This window comes from Pungitius pungitius, chromosome 12, assembly GCF_949316345.1.
Source record: "Pungitius pungitius chromosome 12, fPunPun2.1, whole genome shotgun sequence".
Lineage (NCBI taxonomy): Eukaryota > Metazoa > Chordata > Actinopteri > Perciformes > Gasterosteidae > Pungitius > Pungitius pungitius.
This window is the reverse complement of record NC_084911.1, coordinates 10379216-10394677: the sequence shown is the minus strand read 5'-3', so window position 1 is coordinate 10394677 and position 15462 is coordinate 10379216. Positions and strand designations below refer to the sequence as shown.

Here is a 15462-nt window from a genome sequence, read left to right as displayed (position 1 = left end):
TAACTACAGCTGAAAAAAGTTTGTTGTAAATGAATTACAGATGAAACTGTTAGGGGGGTGATAAGGACGGGATCCAAATGCGAACAGGAGTCACGGTTCGAGGTCAACAAAACTGATTTATTCAGAAAAGGTGGTGGGCTGCTGCCTGCTTAAGTGGCGGGGTGGGGTGGGGTGGGGTAGGGTAGGGTAGGGTAGGGTAGGGTATCGAGCGTAGGCAGAAATAGCTGGCATACAAATCAGGGGGACTGGAAGCAATCATCCGACAAGGTGGCCCAGGGGAGTGCAGGCTTTAACTGCTTGCTGATTGCTGATCAGCCGCAGGTGCGACTGGTGAGAGCGCTCCTCTCAGCCGTCCCACCCAGCCTGAAAATAAACACAAGAAAATTACGTTTTAGAAATATTGATACCCGACACCAATGTAAAATCATTAAACAGGACGTTTATTAAAGCAATACGGTACGAAAGGCTGTACTTTATCGTCCAATAAGGTAACAGTTCAATGGTGTGGTTAGGCCCGACGTACAGGGGATTAAAATATAACCTGATTATTATATATATCTTAGGTACAACTTGTTAACCAGGTTCTTGAAGTTCACCACCAATAAAATAAAATCAGAGTGCTGTAGAAACTGAAAGTGAAACCAACTTGTTTAACCACCAGACAAAATAGGTGATTTACTAACTACAGCTGACAAAGGTTTGTTGTAAATGAATTACAGATAACAGAGTACAACGCATATATCAAAAGAATGGTAATGTCACAAAATGACAGTGGAGATGTCAGGATGAGTGCATTTTGCATTATAAATTTAAAAATATGTAGAGCAAGAGAGCCCACAAACAAGCATTAGGAAATCCCCCCCCCCACCCCTTCATTGTTAGTTTTACATTTTCTTGTATATGTAGATGACATTTTGGCAAGAAGGACAGTGGTGCTCCACATCTTGACAGGAATCAATGCAGAACGTGATACATTTTTTACCCATGGCCCAGGTCATCAGACATCAGCAGTGTGGGCTGTGTGCGTGATCACTGTCTGCTGGCAGTGGGGACACACAGTTTGTCCTGGGACGTCATGTAGTGCCGGTGTTACGACTAAGTGAGTCACTGTGGACGAGAAACGCACAACACATAAAGTTCAGGGTATATCTTAATATTCTTGGGTCTCTATTTTCAATTTAAAAACTTGTACAACGCAAACGAGAAGGAGTTCCCTCTTCCTCACTTCCATTTTATAGGTGAAGACTAATGCAGTTTTTATATCACACATTTTTTAATAATATGTGTTACTGTTGTTATTGGAGACTTTCCGGTTTGAGATTTCATTACCAGGTTCCAGGATAAAATGTACTTACTGCACTGACTCAGCAAGACCAGCAGAGGCTGCCAAGAGCAAAGCAACTGTAACTTGGTAGTGAGTTTCTTTCTTTCCTATGTCTTGAAATTTATGTTATTAAAGAGGGTTTTAAGGTAGACAAGAGGACAGATTCTTCTCATGGTGTCATGGTTAGAATTGCGACACATCCCTAGATGTGAGAAGACCAAAATCTAATTTCAGTAATTTAGGTTTAGTAAAGAAAGGCTTAGAAAGACTTTACTCTGAACAAAACAAGAGAGAAATGCAACAAGTAGTACTTTGTTAGCTTTATCCATAAAAACTCATATTTGCTTATTTTTAGCCAAAATAAAAGTACTTAGTTCTGAAGACCCATTTATCCACCACACAACTCATTCAAAAGTGATTTGTGTTACTTGAAAGCAAGTCTTACCTGAGAAGAGTGTGTGGTATTTATGTGGTATTTATGTTTTCATCTTTTTGTACAGAGACAAACCTTGAAAACAAAGTTCTACTTGATTTGGGCTATTTACACATGTATAAATGAGGCAGAGTGAATCAAACAACCTCTCGTGCAGATTGATGCACAAAATAACCACAGCAGCAGTAATTAGTTCAGAATCAATGAGAAACTAGGAATCAGGAAACGTTTATTGCCATTATGTGTTAGACATACACTCACCTAAAGGATTATTAGGAATACCTGTTCAATTTCTCAATAATGCAATTATCTAATCAACCAATCACATGACAGTTGCTTCAATGCATTTAGGGGTGTCGACAATCTCCTGAACTCCAAACTGAATGTCAGAATGGGAAAGAAAGGTGATTTAAGCAATTTTGAGCGTGGCATGGTTGTTGGTGCCAGACGGCCCGGTCTGAGTATTTCACAATCTGCTCAGTTACTGGGATTTTCACGCACAACCATTTCTAGGGTTTACAAAGAATGGTGTGAAAAGGGAAAAGCATCCAGTATGCTGCAGTCCTGTGGGCGAAAATGCCTTGTTGATGCTAGAGGTCAGAGGAGAATGGGCCGACTGATTCAAGCTGATAGAAGAGAGACTTTGACTGAAATAACCACTTGTTACAACCAAGGTATGCAGCAAAGCATTTGTGAAGCCACAACATGCAAAACCTTGAGGCGGATGGGCTACAACAGCAGAAGACCCCACCAGGTACCACGCATCTCCACTACAAATAGGAAAAAGAGGCCACAATTTGCAAGAGCTCACCAAAATTGGACAGTTGAAGACTGGAAAAATGTTGCCTGGTCTGATGAGTCTCGATTTCTCTTGAGACATTCGGATGGTAGAGTCAGAATTTGGTGTAAACAGCATGAGAATATGGATCCATCATGCTTTGTTACCACTGGGCAGGCTGCTGCTGGTGGTGTAATGGTGTGGGCGATGTTTTCTTGGCACACTTTAGGCCCCTTGGTGCCAATTGGGCATCGTTTAAATGCCACGACCTACCTGAGCATTGTTTCTGACCATGTCCATCCCTTCATGGCCACCATGTGCCATCCTCTGATGGATACTTCCAGCAGGATAATGCACCATGTCACAAAGCTCGAATCATTTCAAATTGGTTTATTGAACATGACAATGAGTTCACTGTACTAAAATGGCCCCCACAGTCACCAGATCTCCACCCAATAAAGTATCTTTGGGATGTGGTGGAACGGGAGCTTCGTGCCCTGGAGGTGCATCCCACAAATCTCCATCAACTGCAAGATGCTCTCCTATCAATATGGGCCAACATATCTAAAGAATGCTTTCAGCACCTCGTTGAATCAATGCCACGTGGAGTTAAGGCACTTCTGAAGGCGAAAGGGGGTCAAACACAGTATTAGTGTGGTGTTCCTATTAATCCTTTTAGGTACATACATAATGTGTAAACCTATGCGCGCACACGTATATAAAACATTATACACTCATGCATGCACATACAAAAAGGTTGTATATATATTGTAAAGATAGTGTTTTACATATATTTGTATAAATGTTTCAAAAGTATGTATACGTTTTTCAGTCATAAGTATGTATGCTCTTACATGAGGATGTGGAAGCGTTTCACAGTAATCTTAGTAATGAATGTACGTGCATCTCACTAGTGTATGAGTGAAATCTCACTGGCATACAGAAGGCATCACGATTACACCAGAAGGTGGAAGCAAAGAGGGCTGATTTTGAACAGCGAAAAGTGCCAATCTTACGTCCTTGTGTAGGTCCAAGTTTATAAATACTACCATAATCAAGTGATGGAATGTCATTTGACTTAGGTGTTCGAGCAGCATTTCTGCGGTCGGTGTGAAACTATCTGCGTGGATGTGGGGGATGTGAGGCGTAGTAAACGGGACCGTCTGCTTCCTCCGTGGCACCGTGCAGTCAGCCTCATCTCACCGCGCAGAGACTTCTGTCAAAAGCTTTGCTTTTATCCACTTCTCCGTAGTGGAGAGCACACATGTAGATCTTACAAATGTTTAATAATTAAACATTATTTTCGACTCCTGTTTTTGGAGACTTCTGTGAAATTCTAAAGCCCCGCTATTATTGGACATGGCTACAATCCGGTTACCATGCTGCCGACAAGCCGAAGTTGTTTTGGGTGCTCGCTCCTTTTGCTTGACGCACGCTCCTGATCTTGAATCTAGAATCGATTGCTCTTCCTTGAGGTCCCGGATGTTGTGGTTGAATTGTTTGCCGTCTAATTTTTTGCAGTTGAATATTATAATGTTGAATTATTTGCGGTTGAGTTTTTTGCAGTATTTTAACGTTGTAAAACATTCAGATACATAATTTCAATGCGTAAATATTCAGTGCTAGAAATTCAATCACCTTTTTCTTTCAAAACCCCATGACACATATTTACTTCCATATACATCTGCTTTTGAAGTCTCTCTTTTGGTGGCAATATGCAGAACATTCTGTAAATTAGATAAATCAATGTTGTGCTTAATAATCAAGAGTGACTTACATAATCTCTATGGACACAAGAGACATGAAACTACAAAATAAGACCAACCGAGACACTCGGTTCATAGAGACGAGAGAATGATAAGGAGGCTCATTCTCAGTCACTCAAGCATGATGTTTCTGACGTACAAGAACCATAACAAATCGTGGGCATGGTTTTTTGTTGGTTTCTGGGTTGGTAGACATGCCAGATACCCAAATGAATGGGTAGAAACACTAAAAAAGTGGAATTTTCATAATATGTTTTTGGAGGATGAATAGATGTTGTCAGTTACAAGAAACATTCACTACTCGACTTGGAACACATGTCAGTAAACACATTTTATAAGGACGCTCTTACACACACACAATGTCTTTACATACAATTTTTATTTGGGCCATAATTGGTCGTTTCAATCCCAGATGCCCCGGTAACAAGTTTTACTGCCTTCCCTTATGAATTTACAATAATGTGTAATACTGCGTAGGATACTTTAAAGGGATTACATTATAAGACAATATAGTCAATGGCATACAAGGAATACAATAAAAGAAGACTAGATATAAATGTAATTATTTATTTTATTTTTTGTGGGTTTACCTAAATAGCAGTACTAGCACAATGTATCAAAATACATTAAAACATTAAAATAAAACAATGGATAATCAGTAGATTAATACTAATAATTTCACAATCAAATTTAGCCCTATCTCGACATAATTATTTGTTTTGATCTTCCATTTATTAGATCGATGATGACTGGGAAACTGGAATATCAGACATTACCACCTAAATCAACAAAACATAACTATCAAAATAGGCCCGACGTGTTCTTAAATGTTCGAGGGTGGCCGTAACTACACCCTTGAACAGTTACATTATTGGACGACAAAGTACAGCCTCTCGTACCTTATTGCTCTAATAAGCATTTAAAGCAGTATTGTCATGCTGTGAGGTTCGTCTCAGCAGCCTGAAGGTCTACTTCTTGTTGAGAAAATCTTCTCCAAAGCAAATCATCTGTTTCACTGAACTCAGGATCAGCGCATTCATGTGTTCATTGGTGTGGATTTCTGAGTGGTAGTTCCTCACGAGAAAGATGCAGTTTGGAGAAAGGCCCAGTAACACGCTGTATTTGTCAACCTAATACAGGATCACAGGATTTTGGTTGATTAGTGAATGTTAAACGTTGGGAATAGAAAAAATAGATTCTTCTGCTTGATTCCGGAAAAGTGGACTAAAAACAAGTCAACAATAGAAAACGTACCAGTCCCTTCAAGTTCATGTTGTTATAAACGTTGTCCATATTTTGTTCCACTTCAGGAAACGCCTCATCAACTTTGGTCAGAATAGCCAGTTGGGGAATTCCTGTAATGACAGAAACATAATCCGTCCAGTTGTTTTGATTCCTTCAGTACACTCATGACCAGTGAGATCTCTGCTCTTACCCATTTCACTGGCTTTCATTCTGACTTCTCTCATCTTGTTCACAACTCCATCACTTAATAAAGACACCGAGACAGCAGGAATGACAGACACCAGGACGTGAACTTTGTCCTTCAGAGTGGGACATGAGTTGTAGTGTTTGTCATTCGCCTTTAGCTGGACTTCAGGATTGAACTAGGAAAACAATTTTAAAAAGATAAACTACCATTGAATAGAATAGCTAAACAATAGCATTTGGAATTAATTAATCGCAAAACCGTACAAAAACTAAAGTTAATAACTTCAATTCAGAGTTCAAAAATTAAAATTAAATGAAAACAATACAGAGACTGGTCGCCCTAACTTGGCCCAGGTCCTTGCCAGCTCCCTTGGCCCACTAGCACCTTACATAGGTTCACAGGCCAGAAACCTTGGTGTAATTATTGATGGGGCGTTTAAACTAGACAAGCACGGCAGCTCAGTGGTTAAAGCTAGTTTCTTTCAGCTTCGGCTTCTAGCCAAAGTCAAACCCTATCTAAAAAGGGCTGATCTTAAAAGGTCATTCCTTAAAACAAAAGGAGATCGAGCCTTCCCAGTGGCGGCTCCCACAATGCTTTGCCGTTTTCTGTGCGGTCTGCGACTAGCCTTTCTTTTAAAACACGCCTTACGACCTACTTTTTTACCTTGGCCTTTTGCTGAGTTAAGTCACTTGTATTGGATTTTTTATCTGTTTGCCTTTTACTGTTTTCACGTGTTGTTCTATCTTTGCTCGTATTGTTTATTTCTGCTGATTATTTTATCCTGTAAAGCACTTTACTTAGTCATTGGCCTTTACAAGTGCTAAATAAATAAAGTTGACATTGACATTGATAAAAAGTTTTACCTGATAACCGTCTGACACGTGTCCCTTTAGGGCCAGTTTCAGGTCTTCCACTTTCACTCCCTTGTTGGTCTTTTCCTCAAGGCCCATCATGTCGTTGAAAATGAAAGAGTAACAGCTTTGATTGTCTTTGCTGATTTCATGAGCCTTGTACTGTAAGTAAGAAAGTGGAATTATTTGCATTACATTACTTTCAAGAAAGAATAGGTGAGGCATTCAAGTGATTTATCAGCTTCTATTGTTGTCACGGTAACAAACAAATTAACTACAGCAAATATCTGTGCAGTTTTCGTCAAACTTCTCTCATCTTCTTCACAACTCTTAATAAAGACACAGAACCAGCAGGAATGTCAGACACAAGGACGTGAACTCTGTCCTCCAGAGAGGGACATGAGATGTAGTCTTTCTCATTCGCCTTTAGCTGGACTTCAAGATTGAAATAAAACAATTAAAAATTATTATTGTGCTATGTAATTGTTTTAACTGTTCTTTAGAGTCCACAAACAAATAACAAGTTGGTCATACTTGTCGTGTAAATGTGCTTCCAGAGTTTGCATCCGTTTGAGCTGGAATAGAAATTCTGTCTCTTAAAGCACTTTCAACAGAGTTGATGAAGCTGGACTTTCCAGCCCCGATGGGTCCATGGAGCAGAATTCTGAGACGTTTGACTTCTGAGTTTCGAGGTTTGTAAGAATTCACAAAATCCTGATTGTCCTGGTAGTCTCTTTTGATCAAAGAGTAACAGAATTAGAAAAGTATAGTATATATATATTTGTTTAACATTTTATTATGAAATGTACAATATGTGAATCATTCTCACTTTGTCACATCCCTCCATGGCTGACTAGATCCTAAAGAGAAAGTTACATATGTTAACATTCCTTTTTTTTGTTAATGTTGGCATAATTCAAATTTTGAAGCAGTTTTGCAAAAGATTGAACATTAATGAGCTGAAATGATGACAGTTGAAGACGTACCTCCTCCCATTGCTGTAAAAGGAGACAGTAACACGTAAATGTGCATGATTTTAGAAACATTATTCTAGATGCCTAAAGGAGGGTGGTGACTTCCAGTAGAGACTCTTTTAACTTTCACTGAAGTACTATTTATTTTGGAGCGATTTTGCAAAAGCTAAAGCATGTGAGGTAGTAAGACATATGCAGGGTAATAACTTATGAACAATGCAGAAAATGCATGCAGTCACCATTTAGCCAGATGATAACAGGAGACAATCTGTAAAACCATCGCTTACCATATTTAAATAAAAGTCAATACAATTCACTGATTAATTTCATAGAGAGGTGAAAGTTAAACTTGTTAAAAGTTTAGAAGTCATAAAGACAAACGTTTTATCAACCTCATGAAGATATTAAGCTTTACTCAATGAATAATGAAGATATTGAGTAAAGCTCAATGTCTTCATTAGGTTGATAAAACGTTTTTTAGGGCTGGAAGGAAAGACATTTCATTTACTTGCATTTTTCTAGCACTGGATCTACGGGTCGTTTACATCTTTCAGTAGAACACCATGAAACTAATGATAATACACAACAATGACACGTGTCTTTAAAATAGTAGTTAGACATAATACAAATCCCTTACCTTTGTATCTGTGGCTCAGCAGAGTGCCGTAGTGTAGTAGTGGAGGAAAGAGGCTCCTTTATACTGTAGACTATGCGTTCACTTTCAGTTCCAGTGAATCATGACACAGGAGAAGGATAAGACTGCCTCCGTCGGACGGAAGACGGATCTTCGTTACCGTGATACTCGATGTGGGATTTCAACGCGCGTGTTCATAGACAGCCGTCCGGCTGGCTAAAAGCAGTGTCCCTGCACACGGTCAGAAACAGCAAATTGAGAAAGTCCACACTTCTCGCTCGCGCTGCTCTAGTTCCAACTTCGGTGGAGGTTTCCGAGCTGAAGCGTTTGCATTGAACGTCTCATCGAGGATCTCCTACAGCGGCAGACAAAACTTCCTGGTGTTACACCCATACTGGTTTTTACACCTACTGGTTTCCCTACGCGTGCGTGTTTGTGTTTACCCGACAGCAGCAGATGTGTCTGCGTCCGTTTCCTGATTCGTCACAAATTCACAAACATATTGCTGAAAATCTACAAAACGCATCACAAATCCATTGCAGCGATTGTATAAGTGAGCACTACATCCCAGCCACGTATGAAACTATTTATTAAGGAAAATATATGTAAAAAACGATCAGGATTCAAACCCTTCTGAAACATCCACACAACAATCTGCCTGCTGCTCAACGCAGTGCGCCACGGAGATTCACATAGTTCCTCTGCCCTTTGTTTCCTTTGTCTATTATCTATTATCTATCTTGTTTTCTGGCTCTATGTGTTGCATAGTCCTGTCCATGACAGTGCGGGTCTTGTTGCCAATGGTCCAGACTCCACTGGCTCTGTTTTCAGTTCCCTAATTCACTAGTCAGGATCACTTCAATGCATCATCTTCAATTTGTTCACAGTCCACACAGAAAGAACCTCATCTTTGTTGAAACAGTTTCCACCCCAACCTCTGCTGTAACAGTTAAAATCTGCCTACTACCCTACTATCCCTTAGCAATAAGTCTTTTATCTGCCATGATTTTGTTTTAACAAATGATTTGGACAATTTTTATGATTACTTAATCTTGGACTAGCCCAGAGGATTGCACACCCCTAAATGAATGGAAGCCCATTTCTGCCACTAAAAACAGGTAAGAAAGTCCAAATTATGACTTAACCAGCGCATGCGCAGGCTCCTTGCAGCTGGTTGTTGACGTCAGTACGGTCACAGAGCGGTGTGGTATGTGTTTTAACAACAACTGTTTCTCAAAGTCACAAGGCTGCATCCTTGTAGCCTCCAGCCTTCAGCAGCCTTGGCGGTAGACCTGGGCTGGTCCTCCAACAACCGCAGAGGCTGAACTGAACGGTCTCTAAAATGGGACTGTCTGGCTGCTCCCTATGCCTAACAACCTGCTGAGCATACCAATAAACGCCTTTTAATGTATACCTGACACCTGTGCGGGGGTTCAGTTTGGCGTGGGGTGAGGACGGGGAAGGCGATTCTTTTGTGTACCGCACTTCACACACCGCATGGCCTCATTATAAAGCCTGGTATCCAACGTGTTGCTCTGCCTTGCATTTAAAACGACTATTGGAGTCTTAAAAGATATGGAGAGCAATAAACAGAAGGAACGGGAGCAAGTGTGTGGACATTGGATTCTTCAGTGTGCGGAATATATGTTCATCTCCCCCGGCTTAGCCCCCCGCGCCTTCCAAAAAAGTTGGTCAGTTGAATCTCGTATAGTCGCAATATTTGCGTCCTCCACCCCTATCTAGCAGGTACGAGAAATGAGTATATTTTATCTCTTCTCTTTGTTGGAGTCATTCTGAATACTGCAACGGGATGGCGCTGTTTCTGCCACAAGCCTATTTAACACCAGGGTTAATTAGTGCAGGTGTGACGCACAGCGAGGCAGATGATTTTTGACCGTAAGTCACGGCGGATTGTGGACCGAATCTTTTTTTTGTTTTGTTACATAAATAAATGGATTGACATATCCGACATTAAGTTCAGAAGTAAGTTATTTTTAAGTTATCATTCTTAGCCACAAACAGCACGCCGGTAAACACGAGTGCAAAACAACTTAAATGTGCGCCAACACTTTGCCTTTAATACTACTTTCCGCTGAAGTCTTGACCGCAGCCAATCAGCAGGTGGGAAGCGACGGGAAGTGAAGGGAACGAGAGGAACGGGAGAAAACGGCATGGCAGCTGCTTGACCTAGCAGAAATGGAGCGAAAACAATGACGTTTAAAACCCGATATCGCTTAGCGTTAACGGCCTGTTGGACCTGTACCGTTGCCTGCATCAGTCTGGGAGCAATAAACCGTTTACCCGTATTCCGGTTTCCTGAGTCGTGCTTTCGGGTCTGCCATTGAAGCTTGACAAAAAGACTAGAAACAAATGTCATTATTCATGATATTTATTGTGGGTTTATCTAATCAGCACTAGCACAATGTGGCAATACATTGGAAATTAAAAAAATGTATAATCAGTAGTCTAATACAAGTTTCACAACCTAATTTAGCCTAAACTTCATTATTTGTTTTGATCTTCTATTTACCAGATCAATGATTACTGGGAAACATCAGACATCACTACCTAAATTAAAGAATGCATATCTATCAGATATGATATTGACTATAACTACAATAAAAAAAGTCCCATTTAATAATATAATTATGTCCCCACAAACAGACTTTTTTTTAAGCTGAGATAGAGTAAGATTTGCCTCTGCAGTATTTTAGGTCTACGGGTCGTTGACAAAGTCTTCTCCAAAGTTAATGATCCGTTTCATTGCGCTCAGGATCAGTGAATCGATGTCATCATTTGTTTCCATCTCTGTGTTGTAGTTCTTCACAGCAAAGATGTAGTTTGGTTGAAGACCAAGGTACGCACTGATTTCATCAACCTAATTTGGAAAAAATGTGCATTTAAGAAATGCTGCTCAAATCTTATTTTTGTGTATCAATTTTAAAATGTTTCCAATTTTAATAACAACATTCTACCAACTCATAAAATATAAACCTACCGTGTCCTTTATGTACTTGCTCCTACACACGTTCTTTACATCGGATTGGACCTCTTTACAAGCTTCATCAATTTTGGTGAGAACAACCAGATGAGGAATCCCTGCCAATACAAAGTTTAATACAACTCAATCAAATTTGTGTTTGACAGCTTATTTGATTCAATTTTTGAACCATAACAACTAAACCTTACCCAAGTCGCTTGCTGCAAGTCTGACCTGCCTCATTTTTTTCTTAGATTCATCACCCAGTAGACTCGCTGTGCTGGCATCGATGACACAAACCAGAACATGAACTTTGTCCTCCAGGGTGGGGCTTTTGTTGTAGTATTGATCATCCTCTGATATTTCAGAGCACGGATTGAACTGTAGAAACAATGTAAATCACAAAATAACTTGTGCAAATAGTTCTTTAAACATATATTTACATAAATATAATTATTGATACAAACAGATAGCGAAGCTGGATGGTTTTATGGAAATACATCAACAGCACTCAATGATGTCAGTAATTAATTGGACTGTACCTTGTAACCATCTTTTATGTGCCCCTTCATGTCCAGTTTGATGTCTTCCACACAAATTCCTCGTTTGTCTGACCCCTCGAGGCCCATGGTGTCAGTGAAGACAAAAGGGTAAAATGTCCCTGGTCCTCCTTTGTTGATTTTGTAGATTCGGCGCTGTCAAACAGAAAAAATAAGAGATGATGACATTATTGAACCTTTTGATCAATGTTTAAGAGGAACTTTGTCACATGGCCTTTTAAATGATTCCAAGCTGCTTAATGTGCTGCTCGTCTGATCAGTGTGCTGCAATTATCTTCAAGTTGACTTAAAGATAAATCGACAATAGGTGAAAGAATTGTTTAACTTGTTTAAACTAACTGAAGTTTTACATACAACCTCAGTTAAACCGTAGACTCAAGGGAATCATACCTTCGTGGTGAAGGTTTTTGAGGAGGAGTTTGCTGCATCTGTTTTAGCTCGATCAGTGATTCTTCCTCGTAAAGCGCTGTCGACAGAGTTGATGAAGCTGGACTTTCCAGCACCAATAGGTCCATGAAGCAGAACTCTGAGCTGTTTGACTTCTTTGTTATGAGGCTGATAATCCTTCACAAACTGCAGGTCTTCCTCTTTTTGGCTGTTCATTAAAGAAAAGGTAAGATATGTCACATCCTTTCACTGTACTTAAACATTATTATCAGTTTTATTTAGTAGCTGCACTGTTGCCAGGAATTAAACACACCACTCACCCCCAACGTATTTTCCGCCACTCTGCAATCAAAGCTGACAAGCACATGATGATGTAACACAAATGAATAATCAGTCATTTGTATTTTTATACGTTTATCAATGTATTTTTGCATCTTAGACAACGTTCAGGATTTTATTTACAACTTTTGATCTACTTTTCTCACTTTTGATATTTTGACAAGCAAAGTATTGTTCTGAGTTTAAACAATGTTCTGTAATGTGAGTTTCTTACGATCAGCAGCAGGTTTTGACTGTCCTCCACCCATGGCTACAGAAGGACAGTAAGGCAACATTTAAACAAGAAGCATTATTACACATTACACAATTTATTATCAAAACGTTTTTTAAAAAGTTCAAACATGCGTCTACTTATAACATTTAAAACGGGCTCAGGTGCCGCACAAGCAAATCATTTATTCTCAATGAATATGTGTCATTTTAATTGACTCTGTTTAATCTCTCGACAATTGCAAGGATTAACTTTTATCTGAATTGAAAATATCCAAAGAATCGTACCTGCACTCTTTTGCCTGTAAAAAGAAAAGGATTAATCATTATGATTTTGACAAATTTTTTAATATTGGCATAATTACAAACTTGAAGCACTTTTGCAATGGGTTGAACATTAAGGAGCTGAATGATGACTGGTCAAGACTCACCTCCTCTCTTTGCTGTAAAAGGAGAAAGAAACATGCAAATGTGCATGAATTTTATGTTTTTTATGGAGGATGAATGTTTCTAACTAGAAATAGTAACTTCAAGTACAGACTCTTACAGATAAAGATGCAAATGAAATACTGTAATTATATTTATTTTGGAGAGACTATGCAAACTAGAAAATGAAACTGCTTAACGCAAGTGAAAGCGTAGCTACATAGAGTAGTAGGAAGTATGCATAAGACGATCACAGGAAACAACCTGAAAAACCTTCAAGACGACGTTTCCAAATTAGACCAAAATAGTCCAAGTGTCCAAGCATACTAAATTGAAATGAAAGTCAATACTATTTTCGTCGAAGGTTTAAAATTTAAATTTAATTTAATTAACTTATTCCACCCCCTGTACATATTTCACTTTCACTTTAATCAAATTGGCTTTTCTATTATATTGTGTATATATTGTGCATCTTTCGTGCACAATATATACTTAAAGCACAGACCAATTGCATTCGAGTTAAACCATCCCACGTGATACTACCCGACCAATCGAGTCTTTGCATTCCAGACAGGACGACGATATTGTCTCAATAGTGCGGACAGACGAGAGAGTTAGCGGCAAATTAGAAATAAAAAGACGGTAGGAAGAAAATAAAGATATTGGGATTCACAATCCCGCCGAGTTGGTTGATGAGAAGAATCCGACACGTCAATCAATCAAAATTAAAAAGGTTAACATTTATTTAGAAGAGACAAAGATACATGAGAAATTTGCGCAGATGCAGCAGGAGACCGTCGTAAAGTGTGTCCGCTGTCAGAATGTGACCTCTTTTAAATTCTTGCCCCCCACCTCAGTCCCCATGCAACTGTTTCTAAGAAAGTAAAAAAAGAAAAAGGCATAGCAACAATGTTTCTACCTTATATGGCCAAATAAGGTAGAAACATGGAATGGCAGTTGCACAGGATGTCTGTGGTTTTGTTTCGGGGTGCTGTGGAGGTCAATAGTTTTTAGTTCTCATACTGCTTTATATGTTCTTTACAGCACAGCGTTATTTCCTGCATCATAACAGCATTTGTTTTACAAGAAAACAAATACAAATAAAAGGAAAAAATAAATTCAAGTTTCTCTTCTCTTCCCCTTTTTTCTGAATTGAAGCACTTTATTTGAACATGCAGATATTTTCACTTTTTATTTAAATGCAGCCCAACTTTTATTTAGTTAATTGAGAGGATATTACTTATATTTGCAGTCACATATATATGTTTAGTTATATGAAAGGAGTTTTAGAATTTTACTCAATTCATTTGATTTGTTAGTCTTGTATGCAGATTTTCTCTAACTGGACCTCGTCACATTTTATTTGAAGACCCCTGCACTACAATGACATTTGTCATCAAAATATTTGTTAGGAGTAACATAAATCCCTCACCTTTGTATCTGTGGCTCTGCAGAGTGCTGCTTCAGTGATTGTGGCCAGTAGAGCCCCGTTATATGATGATATATATGAGGATGTATGCTTTCACTTTCAGATAGACAATCATGTGACTTATTATAAAAGGAGAAGAATAGGATGAAAATAATGTCTCATTTAATCTCACTTTTTTTTCGTAACTGTTTATGACAACCAAACTGATGAATTTCATGAGAAACTTTGGAAAACAGTTCTAAAACGGAAATAAAAAAAATCAGTTGGAATTAAATAAAGAAGTCCCACTAGCAAATTACATTGGGATCAAATAATTTAATAGTTTATTGCAGCTGTATATCTTATGGAGTAATTACTCATATCAATATTTTTGCTAATCAAGGTTCTCCCTAATTATGATTGTTCTTTTTTTACGATGAACTGATTTATAAAATGTAAAAGAAAAAGCATGATATAATGCTGATATAGTTGATTTTGTAGGATATAACAAACTTGTCTCCTAAAAAGTTACATTCCTATACATGTTACATACCCAACATACATACCCATACATGTGGTATCAGTTAGATACTTGTGGTCACCTTGTGAATTCAAACAAAACTTCTTGTCATAAGTCAAGTCAAGGTTTGGAATGAAGTAAGTTGGTTTGTTATGTACTTTAATTTATGTAAGTGATTTCACATCAAGAACATTTGAACTGATTTCATGAAATAATACAAATCTCAAATACCACTGCACAATTATGTAATAATAAGCATTTAAAGCAGTGTTGTGTCATGCTGTGAGGTTCGTCTCAGCAGCTTGAAGGTCTACTGCTTGTTGACAAAGTCTTCTCCAAAGCAAATCATCTGTTTCACTGCACTCATGATCAGCGCATTCATGTCTTCATTGGTGTGGATTTCTGAGTGGTAGTTCTTCACGAGAAAGATGCAGTTTGGA

At 38.7% G+C, this 15462-nt stretch overlaps 2 protein-coding genes across 3 annotated transcripts in view; both read right to left on the bottom strand.

Annotated features, from left to right (window-relative positions):
- Positions 1-14559, bottom strand: part of LOC119220639 (interferon-induced protein 44-like) — a 59636-nt gene extending 45077 nt beyond the window's left edge. Inside the window, exons 1-6 of the mRNA XM_062566142.1 lie at positions 14527-14559; positions 13100-13111; positions 12957-12970; positions 12673-12708; positions 12440-12473; positions 12123-12327 (exon numbers count right to left, since the gene is read on the bottom strand). Coding sequence (XP_062422126.1) covers positions 12123-12327; positions 12440-12473; positions 12673-12706 — 273 coding nt within the window. The 5' untranslated portion in view covers positions 12707-12708; positions 12957-12970; positions 13100-13111; positions 14527-14559. The remainder of the gene's footprint in view (positions 1-12122; positions 12328-12439; positions 12474-12672; positions 12709-12956; positions 12971-13099; positions 13112-14526) is intronic.
- Positions 4662-8603, bottom strand: LOC119220641 (interferon-induced protein 44-like). 2 transcript variants are annotated; one of them, XM_062566143.1, is made up of 7 exons: positions 8196-8603; positions 7414-7444; positions 7119-7317; positions 6597-6746; positions 5737-5908; positions 5556-5656; positions 4662-5431 (listed from the first exon to the last, which is right to left on the bottom strand). In XM_062566143.1, the coding sequence occupies exons 4-7, from the start codon at positions 6684-6686 to the stop codon at positions 5270-5272; spliced, it is 525 nt and encodes a 174-aa protein (XP_062422127.1). In that variant the 5' UTR covers positions 6687-6746; positions 7119-7317; positions 7414-7444; positions 8196-8603; the 3' UTR covers positions 4662-5269. The 2 variants fall into 2 exon arrangements, with proteins under 2 accessions (XP_062422127.1, XP_062422128.1); XM_062566144.1 differs by lacking the exons at positions 7119-7317; positions 7414-7444.
- Positions 14560-15462: the final 903 nt, after the last annotated feature.